The sequence below is a fragment of the Anas platyrhynchos genome, chromosome 34 (assembly GCF_047663525.1).
Source record: "Anas platyrhynchos isolate ZD024472 breed Pekin duck chromosome 34, IASCAAS_PekinDuck_T2T, whole genome shotgun sequence".
Lineage (NCBI taxonomy): Eukaryota > Metazoa > Chordata > Aves > Anseriformes > Anatidae > Anas > Anas platyrhynchos.
The window spans coordinates 2,779,466-2,797,948 of record NC_092622.1 but is presented as its reverse complement, the minus strand read 5'-3'; the positions used below and the strand labels follow the sequence as shown (position 1 = coordinate 2,797,948).

At 70.6% G+C, this 18,483-nt stretch overlaps 2 protein-coding genes across 4 annotated transcripts; both read left to right on the top strand.

Moving 5' to 3' along the window:
- The first annotated feature begins 1,757 nt into the window (after positions 1–1,757).
- RPS26 (ribosomal protein S26) lies at positions 1,758–3,767 on the top strand. The gene is made up of 4 exons (XM_027445623.3): positions 1,758–1,914; positions 2,658–2,835; positions 3,415–3,545; positions 3,657–3,767. The coding sequence occupies exons 1-4, from the start codon at positions 1,912–1,914 to the stop codon at positions 3,690–3,692; spliced, it is 348 nt and encodes a 115-aa protein (XP_027301424.1). The 5' UTR covers positions 1,758–1,911; the 3' UTR covers positions 3,693–3,767.
- A 652-nt stretch (positions 3,768–4,419) lies between these two features.
- Positions 4,420–18,382, top strand: ERBB3 (erb-b2 receptor tyrosine kinase 3). 3 transcript variants are annotated; one of them, XR_011806081.1, is made up of 29 exons: positions 4,420–4,604; positions 7,103–7,254; positions 7,340–7,526; positions 8,014–8,139; positions 8,213–8,278; positions 8,354–8,472; positions 9,086–9,227; positions 9,324–9,437; positions 9,505–9,625; positions 9,711–9,784; positions 9,875–9,965; positions 10,497–10,696; positions 10,805–10,937; positions 11,437–11,527; positions 11,612–11,766; positions 11,844–11,897; positions 12,785–12,926; positions 13,156–13,275; positions 13,353–13,451; positions 13,552–13,737; positions 13,824–13,979; positions 14,471–14,546; positions 14,628–14,774; positions 14,870–14,967; positions 15,038–15,196; positions 15,422–15,493; positions 16,023–16,287; positions 16,929–17,849; positions 17,890–18,382. XR_011806081.1 is itself a non-coding variant. In XM_038171559.2 (28 exons), the coding sequence occupies exons 1-28, from the start codon at positions 4,514–4,516 to the stop codon at positions 17,486–17,488; spliced, it is 3,996 nt and encodes a 1,331-aa protein (XP_038027487.2). In that variant the 5' UTR covers positions 4,420–4,513; the 3' UTR covers positions 17,489–18,382. The 3 variants fall into 3 exon arrangements, 2 of the variants coding, with proteins under 2 accessions (XP_038027487.2, XP_071887896.1); XM_038171559.2 differs by having other exon boundaries at positions 16,929–18,382; XM_072031795.1 differs by having other exon boundaries at positions 4,421–4,604; positions 15,041–15,196; positions 16,929–18,382.
- Positions 18,383–18,483: the final 101 nt, after the last annotated feature.

The window sequence follows — 18,483 nt, the reverse complement described above, 5'->3', positions numbered from 1 at the left end:
GCCAGACTGCTCTCCTGAGGTCGAAACCAAAGGCTGTTCTTTTTTCTACGAAAACAAACAAAACCACCTCACGAGTCGGCAACGCCTGTTGCCCCGATTTGTTCTTTTTTTTTTTTCACTTTTTTTTTCTTAATTTTTCTTTTTTTTCCTTCTCCTTTCTTGCTTTTCCGTCGGCGGTGTTCGTGTCCGGGACGGCGACGGCGGCACCACGGGGACAGCTCCGCGGAGCCCCCCCGGGACGAAGCTTCCCCAGCTTCGGGGGGCAGCCGCCTTTGGGGGGGCTTCGGGGGGCTCGGGGGGGGGGGCACTCGGTGTCGCCACCCCCTCCCCGCCGTGCCCCCCCGTCCCCCAAAAGGGGCTTCAGAAGCAGAGCCGGGAGCTCGGCCCCCCCTGAGCTCGGCCTTTTTCTTTCCGTCTCTTTTTTCTTTTACCCGTCAGAGAGTCTAAGACAAATGTGGGACTTTTTTGTAAACCTGCAGGTCGCTTTCCTCGTGTAAATATCTATATTTTTTAATCAGATGTATGAAGAACAAAACGATGATGTGCAATACCCCCCCCGCCCCCCCCCCCCCCGGCTCCGGCCGCTCCTTCCCTTCCCGACGAGTTTTCAGTTGTAGAGCGTTCATGATGGATTTGCTGTCGTCTCGGTTTTCCCCTTTTTTGTGAGGTTAGACTCGCTTTTGGACAAAAAACACCCCCCCACCCCCCCAGCCCCCCACCCCCCCGAGCTCTTACCGCAGCAGCTTTTTGTATCTGTAAGATATTGTAATACCTATTTGTGTAATGGAGATCTACTACTGTAAGTTTTGTACTGTACTGGCTGAAGGTCTGTTATAAATAAACCGGAGTAATTTAACGCCCCCCCCCCAGCCACATCGCTCCTGGGGGCTGGGGGGGGTGCTGGGGCTGGGGGGCAGGACCAGGGGGTCCCTCTGGGGTCCCTCAGGGGTCTGGGGGAGGGGGCAGGACCCTTGGGGCTTCTCCCCCACAAAGGGGGGGCTTAGGGGGGTGGCTCCCCCCAGGCTGGGGGCTTGCAGGGGGGTGGGGGCTTTTAGGGGGTCAAGGGACCCACCAGGCTGGGGGCTTAGAGGGTCGAGGGACCCCCAGGTTTGGGGGTTGGGGGGCTCAGTGCAGGGCTCTGTGGGGGGCGCAGGGCTCCATGGGGGGGGGAGCCCCGAGGGTCCTGTGCCCCCCCCCGCAGGAATGGGGGCTCCCTGGGTGGGGGGGGGGGTCGGGGGTCTCAGTGCAGGGGGCTGGGGATTGAGGGGTCCCTGGGGAGGGGGGTGCAGGACCCTTGGGGTTCCCCCCCCCGAATTGGGGCTCAGGGGGGTGCCCCCCCCCCCGGCGTGGGGGCTCGGGGTCAGGGGGGGGACCCCAGGTTTTGGGGGGGGGGCTCAGGAATGTGGGGGACCCTCAGGTTTTGGGGGGTTGGGGGGGGACTCGGGGCTCCCCCTGCCCACCTCGGGGGGGGGTTGGGGGCTCCTGGGCCCCCCCCGGGGGCTGGGGTAGGCGCAGGACACGTGACCCCCCCCCCGGAACCTCCCCCCCGCCTTCCGCTGCCCCAGGACTACATTTCCCAGCGTGCCCCGCGCCGCGGCCGCGCTCTCAGCACGCGGCGCGCGCGGAGCCTCCGCACTCCCCACGCACCGCGCGAACCCTTCCGCCGCGCCCAGGACAAAAAGTAGTCCCGGCCCCTCCCCCGCCTCCCCGCCGCACCGGAGCCTCGGAACCCCCCGGAACCCCCCGGAACCCTCCCAGCCCTGCCCACAGGGCCGAGCCGAGGGGCCTAGAGGGGCTCGGAGGGTCCGGGATGGGCGCGGGGCCGTGACGGGGCTTCTTCCGGGCGGAGGGATCCGTATATAAGCGCGGCGGCGCGGCGGCCGGGCCCTCTTTCGCCGCCCCGGCAGCGAGATGGTGAGGGCGGCGCGGCCGGGGGGGGCCGGGGGGCTCCGGGGGGCTCTGGGGGCACCGGGGGGGGCATCGGGAGGGGCAGGGGGCGGCCGGGGGGGCGAAGAGGGCCTGGGGGGGCCGGGGGGAGCCGGAGTGGGCCGAGGGGGGGAGGCCCTGAGGGCCGCGTGTGGGGCACAGGAGGCCGCGGGGGGGCTGTGGGGGGGTCCTGGGGGGTAAGGGGGAGGTTGGGGGGGGCGGGGGGGTCGTGGGGTGATGGGGGGCAACACGGGGGTTGGGGGGGCTCCATAGGGCGAGGGGTGCGGCGGGGGGGCGGGGGTGTTTGGGGGTGTTTGGGGGCGGGGGGGGTCCATGAGGGGCGGGGGGGGTCTGGGGCAGGGGTCGATGGGGGGGGGGATCCCTATGGGGCAGGAGGGGTTATGGGGTGGGGGGGGTCCATGAAGGGTGGGGGGGATGTGGGGGGGTGGTCTTACGGGGCAGGAGGGGTTGGGGGGCTTCGTGTGGGGCTGGGGGGGGTCCCTGTGGGGTGGGGGGGGCTGTGGGGTAGGAAGGGTTCTGGGATTGGGGGGCTCCTGGTGGGGTGGGGGGGGCCGTAAGGGTTAGGGGGGATGTGGGGTTAGGGGTCCCTGTGGGGCCGGGGGAAATACGGGGTTGGGGGGCAGAACGGGGCTGTGGGGGCACCATTGGGGTGTGGGGGGGACTCAGGGGGTTGCGGGCTCCGAGCTCCATCCCCTCCCCTGCCCTCGCAGACCAAGAAGAGGAGGAACAACGGCCGGGCCAAGAAGGGCCGCGGCCATGTCCAGCCCATCCGGTGCACCAACTGCGCCCGCTGCGTCCCCAAGGACAAGGCCATCAAGAAGTTTGTCATCAGGAACATCGTCGAGGCCGCGGCGGTCAGGGACATCTCGGAGGCCAGCGTCTTCGACTGTAAGGGCAGCGGGACGGGCGCTGGGGGGGTGTCCCTGTGCCGTGGTTCCCCCCCCCCAGTAACGGGCCCGACCCCGGTCCCAGCGGGCGGCTGCGGTGCCAGCATCCAGGCACTGTCAGCACCTGCAGGTTCTGTGTCCCCCCCCTCATCTCAGCCCCACAACTGCCTCTCGTCTTCTGCACGGGGCTGGGATGGGGTCATAAAATAGAACAGAACGGCCTGGATTGGAAAGAGCCTCAAAACACCCAGCTGCAGCCCCCTGCCACAGGCAGCGATGCCACCCGCGAGGTCAGGGTGCTCAGGGCCTCACCCAGCCTGGTCCTGAGCCCCTCCGGGGTTGGGGCATCCCCGGCCTATCTGGGCAACCCCTTCCAGCGCCCCACTGCCCTCTGAGGGGAGAATTTCCTCCTGTCCTGATCTAATTCTCCCCTCCTTTGGTTTAAAGCCATTCCCCTTCGCCCTGTCAACATCCAACTGAGCACAGAGTCACCCCCCAGCTTTTTATAAGTCCCTCAGCCCCCCTTGGGCATTTTCTGGGGGGGAGCGGAGCTGGGGCTGACCCCCTGTCCCCCCCCCAGCCTACGTCCTGCCCAAGCTGTACGTGAAGCTGCATTACTGCGTCAGCTGCGCCATCCACAGCAAGGTGGTGAGGAACCGCTCGCGGGAGGCGCGCAAGGACCGGACCCCCCCGCCCCGCTTCAGGCCGGCGGTACGTATCGGGGGGGCGTATTGGGGGGCGTCGGGAGGGTGGCCCCAAACGGGGGGGGGGGTTGGGGAATGCCCCCCCTGCATCTCGCTGACGCTCCCTTTTCTCTTGCAGGGCGCAGCCCCGCGACCTCCCCCCAAGCCCATGTAAGGAGACTGCAGCTGGAAACGTCCCCAGGCTGAAAATGTCCCCGAGTGCAGCCTGAATAAAGGACTTGACTCCAAACCTGGCTCTGTGCCTGTCGGGCGGGGGGGGGGCGGGGGGGGGGCCGCGAGTCGCTCTGGGGTCAGCACGGGTGTTTGGGGGAGATCCACGGGGTGTTCTGGGGGGGCTCCCACCCCCTTCGTTATGAGGGGGGGGTCTTGGTTTTGCTCCAGAGATGTGCAGAGGGTGGGGGGCTGCAGAGCGCCCCTGGTAGTGAGTCCGGGGGGGCGGTGCTGGGTCCCCCCCCCAGTCCTGCAGGTGGCTGGGGAGGTGTTGGGGTGTGTGTTGGGTGGGGGGGGAACGTCCCCGGTAGCCCCTGCCCGTGTGGGGCTGCTCGGGGAGGGAGGGGGCCGCGTCCTCCCCAGGGTCTTCTCCCTGGGTCCAGCCCGGGGGGGGTGGCAGCGCCCCGACCCCCAGCAGGGCCGGGCTTTGCCGTGGGGGGGCTGCAGCCGGACCAGCCCCTGCCGGAGGGGACCCGGGGGGACCGAGCGGGGTCTGGGGGCTACGGCAGAGCCGAGCAGCCCCTGCTCCCCTCCGCCCCCCCCCACGGGTCCTGGGGGTGTCTCCGCCGCTCCGGGCCGGGCTGTCCCGGGGGTGGGTGCCCCGCCGCCCCCGCCCCGCCCCGGCTCCGCCCCGCCCGGTCCCGGTCCCTGCCCCGGCCCCGGCCCGCCCCGGCGGCCCCGCGCCAGGTGCATTCCCCCCGCCGCGCCCGGGCACGCCGCAGCCCGCCGGGCCCCGCTCCGCCGCTCCGCCGAGAGGCGCCGAGGATGGCCCGGCCCCGGCCCCGGGCGCCGCCGCCGCCGCTGCTGCTGCTGCTGCTGCTGCTCCGCGCCCCGGCACCGGGCACCGGGCAAGCAGGTGGGCACCGGGCACCGGGAGCGCTCGGGGGCACCGGGCAGCTCGGGGACACCGGGGCGCACGCGAGGAGCGGGGAGCTGGGGGGGACCGGGGCGTGCGGAGGGAGCGGGAGCTCGGGGAGCCGGGGCCGGGGAGGGCACCGGGAGCGCTCGGGGGCACCGGGGTGCGGTGGAACCGGGAGCGCCCGGGAGGGTCCCGGCAGCGGCGGGGACGGGGCTGGTTCGCGCTACCGGGTGCTGGGGGGGTCCCGGAGCAAACGGGGGGGAAAGCGGACCCGGGGGTGCGGCCGGTGCCGGCAGCCCCCCGCGCCCCCTTCCCCGGGACCCCCGCCCCGTGCCCGGTGCCCCGACCCGGGGGCAGCCTCGGCCCCGCTGTGTGCGCCCAGGGGGGCTCCGGTCCCGGCACAACGCGCGGGGCTCTCCCCGTGCCCCCGTCCCGTCCCTCCCGGCACCGAGCCCCCCCCGCGGTGCAGGCACCTGCGCCCCCCGCAGCTGCCGGGGCTATTTCGGGCCGTGCCGGGATCCGGCCCGGGGTGGGGGCGGCACAGCCGGAGCCCCCCAGGACCCCCGGCCCCGCCGCTGCGGGAGGGTTGGGGCGCAGCTCCCGGAAGGATCGGGCCGCCCGGGAGTTGTTTTTCAACCCCAAAAGGAAAACACCGAGGGCAGGACGCGAAGGTGGGGCCGGGCGCGGCGGTGGCGAACGTGCGAGGTGTGCGCGGCGCCCGCGGCCCCGTGGCGGCACCGGCACCGGCCATGTGCCACCGGCCCTGCCCCGGGCTGCTCCTGCACGACGGCCGGGGGGCACTGCGGGACCGGGGGGCACTCCAGGACCGGGCGCGCACCAGCACCGGGTGCCGGCTCCCCGTGGTGCCGCGGGCGGCTCCCGCTCGGGGACCCCCCGGTGCCGGTCCCGGGATGAGCAGCACCGGCTCCGCGCCCCCCTCCGACCCCACCCGCAGCCCCCCGGTCCCGTCTCAGAGCCCGGCTTTGTTCGGAGCCGGGATCCGGCCCCCCGGCAGCGGCCGCCCCCGCGCACACAGCCCCCTTTGTGCCGCCCGCGGGACCGGGGGCAGGAGGTCGGGGTCCCCGGTCCCTTCCCCGCCTCCCCCAGCCCCCACCGGCGGGGCCGGGCCCCGGTGCTATTCCTGGCGGGGGGCCGGGGGGGCCGCGGAGGCACGCGGGCAGATAGCAGCGGCGTGCCGGAGCTGCCGGCGGGGGCCGCGCTGATAACGCCCGGCGGGGCCGGCGCCAGCCCCCTCCCCGCCGCGGGCAGGTGCACGCAGGGGTCCCGGCCCGGGGGGGGCCCGTCCTGGGTCACCCCCCCCCACCCCCTCAGCACCGCACGTCCCCGGACCCCCGCTGCCCCCCGGGGCCGGCTCTGCGCCTGGGCACCCATCTCAGCCCCCCCCAGCTTTGGGTTGGGGGTCCCAGCCCCTGCCTTGGCCCTGCCCCTCCCCGGGCCGTGCCCCCACGCAGCTGGGACCTTTTTATAGCCCCTTCCCTATGGAAATAGCTCTGCTGGCTGGGGGGAGGCGCGGGGCTGCTGCGGAGGGGGGCCCCGCGCCCCTTCCTGCGCCTGCACCGAGCTGCCCGTTCTCTGCACCCCCCCCCCCCGGGGGGGCGCGGGCCCTTATCGGCCCCCGCGCCGGCCCAGACAAAGCTGCCATTGACCGCCCCGCGCCCCCCCCGCGGGGCCTGAGTCACGTCTGGGCCCGGGCTGAGCCCCCGGGGGTGCGGGGCCCCCCCCTCCCGCCGCGTTTCGGGGGGCTCGGCTCCCCCCGTCCCGCTCTCCACAATCGCCCCTTTGTGTGGCTGCGGGGAGGGGGCCGCATCCTGCCCCGCGCACAAAGGGGCCCTGTCTGCCCCGGCGCGGGGGGGGGCCGGGGGAATCATTAACCCCAGGGCCGGGGTTTTGGGGGGGGGGGGGGGCCGGGGCCAGGGCCCCTCGGTGCCCGCAGGGATTTCGGGGGGGCCGGGCCGGGAGTCCGAAGTCCGGGCGTCGCGGGAGCGCCGGGAGGGGGGGGCCCTGCCCGCGGCACCCGCCTTGCGCAACCCTTGCCCGGCCGGTTCGGGCGCTGCGCAGGGGAGGGCGGGGACGCCGGGGGGGGGGTGGGACGGGGGACGGGGACACCGAGGGGGGGGGCACCACCATGGAGGGGACGGGAGCAGCTTGAGGCATCTCCATGACCTGCATGGGGGGGGGCACCGTGGGGGGAGTGAAGGGGTCGTGGTAGGGTGGGAGGGACGGGGGTAATGCGACAGGACACTGGGGGGGGAACATGGCAATTGGGGGGGCACAGCCACTGGGGGTGGGAGAGGGACCCTATGGGGGACATGTCCAGGGGAGACATGGATGTGGCCATCAGGTGGGGAACGTGGCCAGCACCGGGGGGGTCGTGGCCAGCACTAGGGTCGATGTGGCCAGCAGTTGGGGGCACAGGGGGGTGCCCGGTGGTGCCTGCCCGTCCCCATGGGGCACCCAAATGTCCCCACCCGCAGTGTGCGCGGGGACGCTGAACGGGCTGAGCGTGACGGGGGACGCACAGCACCAGTACCAGACGCTGCACAAGATGTACAACAACTGCGAGATCGTGATGGGCAACCTGGAGATCGTCCTCATCGACCACACGCAGGACCTCTCCTTCCTGCAGGTGAGGGGGGGGCGCGGGCGCGGGCCCCCTCCCACCCGCCGGCCGCGGGGGCTCACCCGTCCCCGTCCCCGTCCTGTCCCCGCAGACCATCCGGGAGGTGACGGGCTACATCCTGATCGCCATGAACGTCTTCGCCTCGCTGCCGCTGCAGAACCTGCGCGTGATCCGCGGCACCCAGTTCTACGAGGAGAAGTACGCGCTCTTCGTGCTGCTCAACTACAACCCCAACACCACGCACGCCCTGCGCCAGCTCGGCCTCAACCAGCTCACAGGTGGGACCCGCGGTCCCCCGTCCCAGAGCCGCGCCGTGCCCCCGCGGTCCCCGTCCTGGAGCTGCACCGGGTCCCCGTTGTCCCCGTCCCCTTGCGGTGGTGCCCCCTGGTCCCCATCCCATTGCAGTGCCGTCCCCTGGTGTTCCCCGATTCCCATCCCATTACAGTGCTGTCCCCCCAGTGCCCCCAGTCCCCATCCCATTACAGTACTGTCCCCCCACGGTCCCCAGTCCCAATCCCATTGTGGTGCTGTCCCCCAGTGCCCCTGGTCCCCCTCCCATTACAGTGCCGTCCCCTGGTGTCCCCCAATTCCCATCCCATTGCGGTGCCATCCCCTCTCGCTCCCCACACTGCGCACCCCAATCCCGCTCTGAGCCCCCCGGGGCTGTACCCTCCTCTCCTGGTTTCCCCCCCCCCCCCAGTAGCCCCCCGGTGCCGGACAGAGCTGGGGGGGCACAGCCCCAGCACCCATGGCCGCTCCCCGCAGAAATCCTGGCTGGCGGCGTCTACATCGAGAAGAACGAGCAGCTCTGCCACGTGGACACGGTGGAGTGGAAGGACATCATGCGGGACACCCGGCTGGAGCCCGTGGTGGGGGACAATGGCAGGGCATGTGCGTGGGGGGGGGGCATGGAGGGCTGGGGGGGGGTCCCGCACCCCAGACTGATCCCCCCGCGCTTCCACAGGCGCCCCATGCCACGAGAGCTGCGGCGGGCACTGCTGGGGACCCGGCCCCGAGGACTGCCAGAAATGTGGGTACCGGGGAGGCTGGGGGGGCTTGGGAGGGGTCCCGGCCCGGGTCCCGCTCACCCCCTCCCTCCCCGCAGTGACCAAGACCATCTGCGCCCCCCAGTGCAACGGGCGCTGCTTCGGGCGGGCGCCCAACGAGTGCTGCCACGAGGAGTGCGCGGGGGGCTGCACCGGCCCCCGGCAGACACACTGCTTCGTACGTGGGGGCTGCGTGGCTGTCCGTCCGTCCGTCTGTCCCCCCCCCGCATGTCTGTCTGTCCGTCTGTCCCCCTGCGTGTCCGTCCATCCACCCGCGTGTCCGTCCGTCTGCGCGTGGATGGGGAGGGGCCTCGCCTGCGTGCCCCTGGGGTGCGCATGGGGCAAAGCTTCCCATGGGGGGTGGGGGAGCTCTGTCCGTGTGTCCGTCTGTCCGTTTGTCCGTCTGTCCGTGTGTCTGCTGCTCTGTCTGTCCGTCAGTCTGCCTGCGCCTGTCTGTCCGTGTGTCCGTCGGTGTTCCCCATCCTTCTGTCTGTCTGCGGGGAGGGAGCTGATCCACGCGCCCTGGTGTCTGTCCCCAGTGTCCGTCTGTCCGTGCACCCCGGTGTCTGTCCCTGGTGTCTGTCCGTCTGTCCGTGCTCCCCAGTGTCCTTCTGTCCACCTGTGCACCCCGGTGTCCTTCTGTCTGTCTGTATGCCCCGATGTCTGTCCCCAGTGTCCATCTGTCTGCCCGTGCACCCCGGTGTCCATCCCCAGTGTCCGTCCATCTGTCCATGCGCCCCGGTGTCCGTCCGTCTGTCCGCACCCTGACAGCCCCGTTGCTGTCCCCGCAGGCGTGCCGGCACTTCAACGACAGCGGGGCGTGCGTGCCCCTGTGCCCCCAGCCCCTCATCTACAACAAGCTGACCTTCCAGCTGGAGCCCAACCCCGACACCAAGTACCAGTACGGGGGCATCTGCGTCCGGAGCTGCCCGCGTGAGCAGGGCGCCGGGGAGGGTGCCGGGGGGGGGGGGGAAGGGCTCTAGGGGGGGCCGGGGTCTAACCACGAGCCCCCCCCCCCCGTCCCCACAGATAATTTCGTGGTGGATCAGAGCTCCTGCGTGCGCGCCTGCCCCAACGACAAGATGGAAGTGGAGAAGAACGGGCTGAAGATGTGCGAGCCCTGCTCGGGGCTGTGCCCCAAGGGTACGGGGAGGGGGCTGTGGGGGGGCAGGGGGGGGCAGGACGGGCTCTGACCCTCCCCATCCCGCAGCCTGCGAGGGCACGGGGGCTGGCAGCAAGTACCAGACCGTGGACTCCAGCAACATCGACACCTTCGTGAACTGCACCAAGATCCTGGGCAACCTGGATTTCCTCATCACCGGCCTGGAGGGGTGAGCGGGGGGGGGGGATTTAGGGGGGGGGCAGGGGGTTTGGGGGGCTCGGCCCCTGCTCGGGCTGACGGCTGCGGCCCCGCAGGGACCCCTGGCGCAACATCTCGGCGCTGGACCCTGAGAAGCTGAACGTCTTCCGGACGGTGCGGGAGATCACGGGTGAGGCGCGGGGCTGCCGGGGGGCGCGGGGCTGCTGGGGGGGGGGGGGGTGCGGGACCCCCTCCTTGAGCCCGGCCCGGCCTCCCCCAGGGTACCTCAACATCCAGTCCTGGCCCAAGCACATGCACAACTTCAGCGTCTTCTCCAACCTGGTCACCATCGGGGGACGGAGCCTCTACAAGTGAGTGCCCGGCCCCATGGCCCCGACACGTCCCCCGGCCCCTGCGCCCCCCATCCCTGCGCCCCCCATCCCTGCGCCCCCCATCCCTGTGCCCTCCATCCCTGTGTCCCCCATCCCCACATCGTTCCCTGTCCCTGAATCCCTCATCTGCACGCCCTCTGTCACCCCCTGGCTGTTCCCCATTCCCCCATCCCATTATTTTCCCTCATCCCTGTGCCCCCCCATCATTCCCCGTCCCTACATCCCTCATCTGCACCTCCTCCATCACCCCCCATCTGTTCCCCATCCCATTATTTTCCTCCAATTCCCCCATCCCATTATTTTCCTGCATCCCCACACCCCCCATCATTCCTGCGCCTACATCCCTCACCTGCACATCCCCATTCCCCCATCCATTTTTTTTCCCCATTCCCCCATCCCCTCATTTTCCCCCATTCCCCCATCCCATTACTTTCCCCTGCTCCCCCATCCCCTAATTATTTCCCCCCGTGCCCCCATCCCCTCATTTCCCCCTGACCCCCCGCCCCGCAGCCGGGGCTTCTCGCTGCTCATCATGAAGAACGAGAACGTGACGTCCCTGGGGCTGCGCTCGCTGCGGGAGGTGAGCGCTGGCCGGGTGTACATCACCGAGAACCGGCGCCTCTGCTACCTGCACACCGTGCAGTGGGCAGCGCTCAGCCGCCGCCGCGCCGACCTCGACATCAAGAACAACAAACCCCGCAGCAAGTGCCGTGAGTCGGGGGCCGCCCGCGTCCCCTGCCCCCTGGGATGGGGAATTGGGGGTGATTGGGGGGAATTGGGGGGCCGGGGGGCGCTGCGCTGAGCCCTGTTCCCCGCAGAGCAAGAGGGGAAGGTGTGCGACCCGCTGTGCTCCGCCGATGGGTGCTGGGGTCCCGGCCCCGAGCAGTGCCTGTCCTGCCAGCACTACAGCCGCCGCGGGGTCTGCGTGGCCTCCTGCCACTTCACCGAGGGGTGAGGAGCAGCCGGGGGTGGGCACCAGGGTGGGCAATTGGGGGGGGGATCAACCCCAGGGGTGGGACACCAGGGTGGGCACTGGGATGGGATCAACCCTACAGGAGGGTGCCGGGGTGGGCACTGGGATGGGATCAATCCCAGGGGATGGACCCTGGGGTGGGCACCAGGGTGGGATCAATCCCAGGGGACAGCCCCCAGCGTGGGCACTGGGGTGAGATCAATCCTACAGGAGGGCACCAGGGTGGGCACCAGGGTGGGATCAAGCCTGAGGTGGGCATGGGGGTGGGCACTGGAGTGGGATCAACCCCAGGGGACAGACCCCAGGGTGGGCACTGGGGTGAGATCAACCCTACAGGAGGGCACCGGGGTGGGCACTGGGGTGGGACAGACCCCACGGAGGGCACCGGGGCTGGCAGGACACCAGGGTGGGCTGGTGGCACCGCCCCCGGGGTGCTGGGGTGGGCTCGCTGGTGACCCTCACCCTGTCCCCTCGCAGGGAGACGCGGGAATTCGCCCATGGGACCGAGTGCTTCGAGTGCCACCCCGAGTGCGAGCTGATCGAGGGCGGCATCACCTGCAACGGCTCGGTACGGCTGCACCCGGGGACCTGCGGTGGGGGTGTCCCCGAGGGTCCCCAACACTTTCTCACCCCCCACCCACCCACCCCACAGGGTGCTGACACCTGCACCCGCTGTGCCCACTACCGGGACGGGCCCCACTGCGTGGAGAGCTGCCCCGAGGGCATCCTGGGCGAGCGCGGCCCCATCTACAAGTACCCGGACGCCAGCCGCGAGTGCCGGCCCTGCCACGAGAACTGCACCCGGGGGTGCGTGGGGGCCTGGGGGGGCTGGTGGGGGGGTGCCGTGGGGGTGCAAGGGTCTCATCCCCGCTCTGCCCCCGCAGGTGCCTGGGGCCGCTGCTGCGGGACTGCCTGGGGGACGCCCTGCCCAGCTCCAGGTACAGGGGGGACTGGGGGGGACTGGGGGGCCCTGGGATCGCGGTGCTGTGCTGTGCTGTGCCACACCAAGCGCAGAGCTGTGCATCCTGGGGCTGTTTTGTGCCACACCATGCCGTGCTGTGCCATGGCACACTGAGCTGTGCTGTGCCGTGCCGTGCCATGCTGCACCGTGCCATGTCAAACTGAGCTCTGCTGTGCTGTGCCATGCTGCGCCGTGCTGTGTCACACCAAGCTGTGCCATGCTGGGCTGTGCCACGCTGTGCTGTGCCAAGCCGTGCCATGCTGCACTGTGCCACATCACACTGAGCTGTGCCACGCTGTGCTGAGCCGTGCCCTGCTGTGCCGAGCCCTGCTGCACTGCGCCATGCCATGCTGTGCTGCCCTGTGCTGTGCCCTGTGTCTGCTGTGCCGTGGGGCACCCCCTTTGTGTGTGTCTCCAAAACCCTGTGCCATGGGGCACCCTTCTTCTGTGTCCCCGAATCCCCTGTGCCATGGGACATCCCCCCTTCTGTGTTCCCCAAACCTCTGTGCCCCGTTACATCACGCTGTGCCGTGCCATGCTGCCCTGTGCCGTGCTGCTCCATGCCATGTCACACCGAGCTGTGCCATGCTGTGCTGTGCCATGCCGTGCCGTGCCATGCTGCACCGTGCCACATCACACCAAGCTGCCCTGTGCCGTGCTGCTCCATGCTGCGCCGCGCTGCTCAGGGACTTTCCCTGCCCATGTGGGTGCTCGGGGCAACCCCCCGGTGCACTCCTGTAGGGTTGATCCCACCCCGGTGCTCCCCCCGTGGGGCTGGGGCATCGCCCCCACACTGGGGATGACCGTGGGAAGCGCGTGGGGCACGGCAGCAGCCAGAGCTGAGCCCCGTCCCCCCGTGCCCAGGAAAGCCCCCACGGTGATCGCGGTGCTGGTGGTCAGCGGGCTCTTCCTCTCCTGCTCCTGCTTCCTCCTCTCCCTGCTCTACTGGCGCGGCAAGAAGATCCAGAAGAAGCGGGCGATGCGGCGCTACCTGGAGAGGGGAGAGGTGAGCGGGAGGGCGGGGGCTCGGGGCTGTGGGGTGGGGGGGGACGATGGGTGTGGGGGCTTTGCCCTTTTCCATCCCGGTCCTTTTCTGCCTCCGTCCACCCCCATCCACGGTGTCCATCCCTGAGACCCGTCCTCACCCCTGTCTGCTTCCATCCCCCCGGCCCCGTCCCTGCCTCTCGGTCCCCTCCTCTCCGTCTCCATCCCCGTCTCCGTCCTGCCCGGGGCAGAGCCTGGAGCCGCTGGACCCCAGTGAGAAGGCCAACAAGGTGCTGGCCCGCATCTTCAAGGAGACGGAGCTGAAGCGCCTGAAGGTGCTGGGCTCCGGCGTGTTCGGGACCGTGCACAAGGTGAGGGGGGGGCTTGGCCCTGGGGAGGGCAGCGGGGGCCAGGCACAGCGCTCACCGGGGCGTCCCTGTTCCCGCAGGGCATCTGGATCCCGGACGGGGACTCCATCAAGATCCCGGTGAGCATCAAGGTGATCCAGGACTGGAGCGGGCAGCAGTCCTTCCACGCCGTCACCGACGTAAGTGGGGGGGGGGCTGCAGCTGATCCCCACCGCGGGCCGGATCCTGCCCCGGGCGCATCTCACGGAGCCCCCCCCTCACTTTCCACCCCCCCTCCAGCACATGCTGGCCATCGGCAGCCTGGACCATGCCTACATCGTGCGGCTGCTGGGCATCTGCCCCGGCCCCCAGCTGCAGCTGGTGACCCAGCTCCTGCCGCTGGGCTCCCTCCTCGACTACGTCCGCAAGAACCGCGACGGGATCAGCCCCCAGCTGCTGCTCAACTGGTGCGTGCAGGTGGCCAAGGTGAGTGCCCCGGGGCCGGGGGTGCCTCCCCCCCTTGGTGTGTGCCCTCCCCTTGAGCCCCCAGCCCCGCTGATGCCGCCCCGCAGGGGATGTACTACCTGGAGGAGCACCGCATGGTGCACCGCAACCTGGCCGCCCGCAACGTGCTGCTCAAGTCGCCCAGCCAGGCCCAGGTGGCCGACTTTGGGATCGCCGACCTCCTCTACCCCGACGACAAGAAGTATTTCTACAACGAGGTCAAGGTGGGCGCCGGGCGGGGACTCCGTGGCCCCTGTGTCTGCTGTGCCGTGGGGCACCCCCTTTGTGTGCGTCCCCAAAACCCTGTGCCATGGGGCACCCCTACTCCATGGGACCCCAAATCCCCTGTGCCACAGGGCACCCCCTTTCTGTGTTCCCAAAACCCCTGTGCCATGTGGCACCCCCACTCTGCATGTCCCCAAATCTCCTGTGCAACGGAACATCCACCCTTCTGTGTCCCCAAAACCCCTGTGCCACAATACACCCCCACTCCATGGGTCCGCAAATTCCCTGTGCCACAGGGCACCCCCTTTCTGTGTCCCCAAATCCCCTGTGCCATGGGGCACCCCCCTCCACATGTCCCCAGCAGGACAGAACACCCCATCCCCTCTGTTCCCCTGCACTGTGGGCTGTCCCCTCCTTGTCCCCGTGTCCCCCCCGTGTCCCCCCAGCCCCTCACCCACCCGTGCCCCCCCCGACCCCACTGTCCCTGCAGACGCCCATCAAGTGGATGGCGCTGGAGAGCATCCACTTCGGGAAGTACACGCACCAGAGCGACGTCTGGAGCTACGGTGAGCACGGGCGCCCCGCCGCCCCCCTCCCCGGCCCCCCGCCACCCCAAGGGGCTCATGGGGGGGGGGCCGTCTCCGCAGGCGTGACGCTGTGGGAGATGATGACCTTCGGGGCCGAGCCCTACGCCGGGATCCGGCTGGCCGAGGTGCCCGACCTGCTGGAGAAGGGCGAGCGCCTCTCGCAGCCCCAGATCTGCACTATCGACGTCTACATGGTGATGGTCAAGTGTGAGTAGGGGGGGCTCAGCCGGCTGCTGGGGGGGGTCCTGGATGGCTGCCCACCCCCTTGCCCTGCTCTGAGCCCCCGCTGTGCCCCCCCCCAGGCTGGATGATCGACGAGAACATCCGCCCCACCTTCAAGGAGCTGGCCAACGAGTTCACCCGCATGGCCCGCGACCCCCCCCGCTACCTGGTGATCAAGGTGAGCGCGGACCCCCCCCCGGACCCCCCCCAGCTCTCTTCCCGCGGCCCCTCACGCCCCCGTCCCGCAGCAGGAGAGCGGGGCCGCGCCGCCCGCCGAGCCCCCCACCCTCAGCGACAAGGAGCTGGACGAGATGGAGACGCTGGAGCTGGAGGAGGAGGAGCTGGACGCGTCCTTCGGCCTCACCGCCGGCCTCTACCCCCCCCGGCCACGGGGCAGCTGCACCCGGGTGAGCCCCCCCCGGCGCCCCCCACCCCAAATGCCCCCAGTGGGGTCCGGCTGCGCTGGGGCTGGGTCCTGGGGCGCTGCCCCATGGCCCCCCCTCATCCCCCATCCTCTTCCTCACCCCCCTGGGACCCCAGCCCCATTTACGCAATGTGTGGGGGGGCCCAACCCTCTGCCCCATCCCCCCACCCCTAGCTTGGTGCCAGCCCCCCCCCGTGTCCCCTCGCAGAGCCCCAGCCTGCTGAGCCCCCCCGCCGGGTACATCCCCATGAACCAGCCCAGCCTGGGCAGCAGCCGCCAGGTACTGGGGGGGGAGGGGGGGGGCAAAGGGGTGACCATGGGGGGGGTGAGGGGATGACAATGGAGGGGGGGGGGAAGAGCTGACCATGGGGGGCAAATAGATGACAAGGGGGGGCGAAAGGATGAAAATAGGGGGGAAAAGGGGTGAAAATGGGGGGGCAAAGGGATGACTGTGGGGGGAAAGGGGTGGCCATGGGGGGGGCACAGGGATGACAAGGGGGGGGCAAATGGGTGAGCATGGTGGGGGGGCGAAAGAATGACAATGGGGGGGGAGAGGTGAACATAGAGGGGGCAAATAGATGACAATGGGGGGGGTGAAAGGATGACAGCGGGGGCTAAAAGGGATGAAAACGGGGGGGGGCAACGGGATGATGATGGTGGGGGGGGACAAAGGGATGGGATAAAAGGGGTGACCCCGGCGGGTGGAGGAGCCGGAGCTCTGGGGTCAGAGTGGGGGCCGTGGGGTCACCGTGGGGTGGCCGTGGGGTGGCTGTGGCAGCCCCCCCACCACCCCCATGTCCCCCCCCCAGGGCACGGTGACCCGGCTGCCCCGGCGCAGCCGCCAGGAGTCGGTGGGGCGCACGGTGTCCGAGTCGTCGGAGGGCCGGGGGACGGCGTCGGAGCTGGACCTGGCGGAGGGGCTGTCGCTGGCGGGCAGCCTGTGCCGCAGCCTGCGCTCGCGGGGGGACAGCGCCTACCTGTCCCACAGGGAGAGCTTCCCCCCCCCGCCCCCCAGCTCCGAGGGCAGCGAGGAGGACGCCAACGGCTACGTCACCCCCAGCTGCGCCGGGAGGGGTGAGGGGCACAGACCCCCGGGGGGGGGGTCTTGGTATAAGCGGGGGAGTGGGGAGGGGGTGTGCTTGGAGGGTGGGGGTGTCCTGACCTCGTGGGTGGGGGGCTCAGCAATGGTATTAGGTTATGGGGACCCATTCTTGTAGGGCTGGGGCTGGGGGGTCTCCTGACCCCATGGGTGGGGGACTCCTGACCCAGAGGTGGGGGTCTTGCCAACAGCTTTAGGTTAAGGGGACCCATCCTTGTAGGGCTGGGGCTGGGGGGGCCCCAGTGCTATGGGTGGGGGTCTCCTGACCCCATGGGTGGGGGTCTTGTCAACAGTCTTAGGTTAATGGGACCCATCCTTGTAGGGCTGGGGGGCCTCCCATCCCCTTGGGTGGGGGTCTCAGCAACACTTATGGGTTATAGGGACCTGTCCTTGCAGGGCTGGGATTGGGGGGGGGTCTCCTGACCCAGGGGTGGGGGTCTCAGCAATACGTTTAGGTTATGGGGACCCATCCCTGTAGGGCTGGGGCTGGGGGGGCCCCAGTGCTATGTGGGGGTCCCATGCTCGGCACCAGCCCCGGGATCAAAGCAGGGGCACCGAGGGTGGGATTTGGGGGGGGGGATGGCTACTTTCTGACCCCCACCTCCTGCCCCCGCAGATCCAGAGCCCGCCGGGGTCTTGGTGCCAGACGCGGAGGAGGAATACGAGTACATGAACCGGCGCCCCGGGGCCCCCCCGGGAGCCCCCCCCCCACCACGGCCGGCCTCACTGGAGGAGCTGGGCTACGAGTACATGGAGGTGGGCTCGGAGCCGGGTGCCCCCCCCGGACCCCCCTCCCAGGGCCGCGGGGAGGAGGAGGAGGACTACGAGTACATGAACAAGCAGCCGCGGCTCAGCCGCTCGCTGGGTAGCGTCGGGGGGGGGCCGGGACCCCGACACGAGGCTGGACCCCCCCCCACCCCCCGGCACGATGGCTACACCGACATGCGGCCGGGGGAGACCCCCACCCCGGCCCCCGCCGAGGAGCAGGGCTACGAGGAGATGGAGGCCGTGCTGGCCCCTCCCGGCCCCCCCTGCCCCGGCTGCCGCGGCCCCCCCGGGCCCCCCCCCGGCTGCATGAAGCCCCTGCGCAGCCTGGAGGCCTCGGACTGTGCCTTCGACAACCCCGACTACTGGCACAGCCGCCTCTTCGCCAAGGCGGACGCCCAGAGGACGTAGGGGACCCCCCCGGGCCCCCCCGGACCCCTCCTCCCAGCTGTTTACACTGGATATGAAGGAGCCCCCCCAGCCCCTGCTGGGTTTGGGGCGGCAGCTGAAGCTCCCCGGGGGTCCCAAAAGGTGGGAATGGGGTTGGGGGGGGTTGGGTCTGTGTCCCCCCCCCTTCCTCTGCTCTGCCCAAGGGCCCCCCCCAAGCACTCCCCCCCCCACCCCGTTCCAGGGTGCTCCCAGGTGCAGGACCCACGGCGTCCGCCCCGTCTGGGGGCAGGGGGCTCAGCTTTGGGGCCTTGACCCCCCCCTTTAGGGCTGGGGTCCCCCTTTTAGGCCATGATCCCCCTTAGGGGCTGGGGTCCCCCTTTGGGTTTGGGGTCCCCATTTGGGGCCATGACCCCCCCCTTTAGGTCTGGGGTCCCCCTTTGGGACTGTGACCCCCCCTCTAGATTTGGGGTCCCCCTTAGTGACTGGGATCCCCCTTTGGGGCTGTGTCCCCCCCCCCTTTAGGTCTGAGGTCCCCCTTAGGGACTGGGATCCCCCTTTGGGTCTGGGGTCCCCCTGTGGGGCCGGGGCCCCCTCAGCTGCCGCAGGCGGGACGCGTGGGCAGGACGGCCCCAGTTTGCCCCATTCCCTGCTGGAGCTGGGTGGGGGGGGGGGGGGGCACATTTTTGGGGTGCCCCCCTGCAGCACACCCCGGCCCGGCGGGCTGGGCTGGGGTGCCCGTCCTCAGGGCCCCCGCTGGTGGCCAGGCCGGGGGTGTCGCCCCCCCCCCCCCTGCTCCGTGCACTCCGCGGGCTGCTTTCGGGCAGGGGTCGGGGTGCGAGCGGGACCCCCACGACCTCCCCCCGTTTGGAGCCGGTTCTGGTTTGAAAATGCACAATAAAGGCAAAGGGACACGGAGAGGGCGTGCTGGGGTGTGGGGCTGGGGGGGGGCGTGGGGCTGGGGGGGGGGCGTGGGGAAGGGGCTGGGGTATGGGGCAGGGACTGGGGGGGTCCTGGGG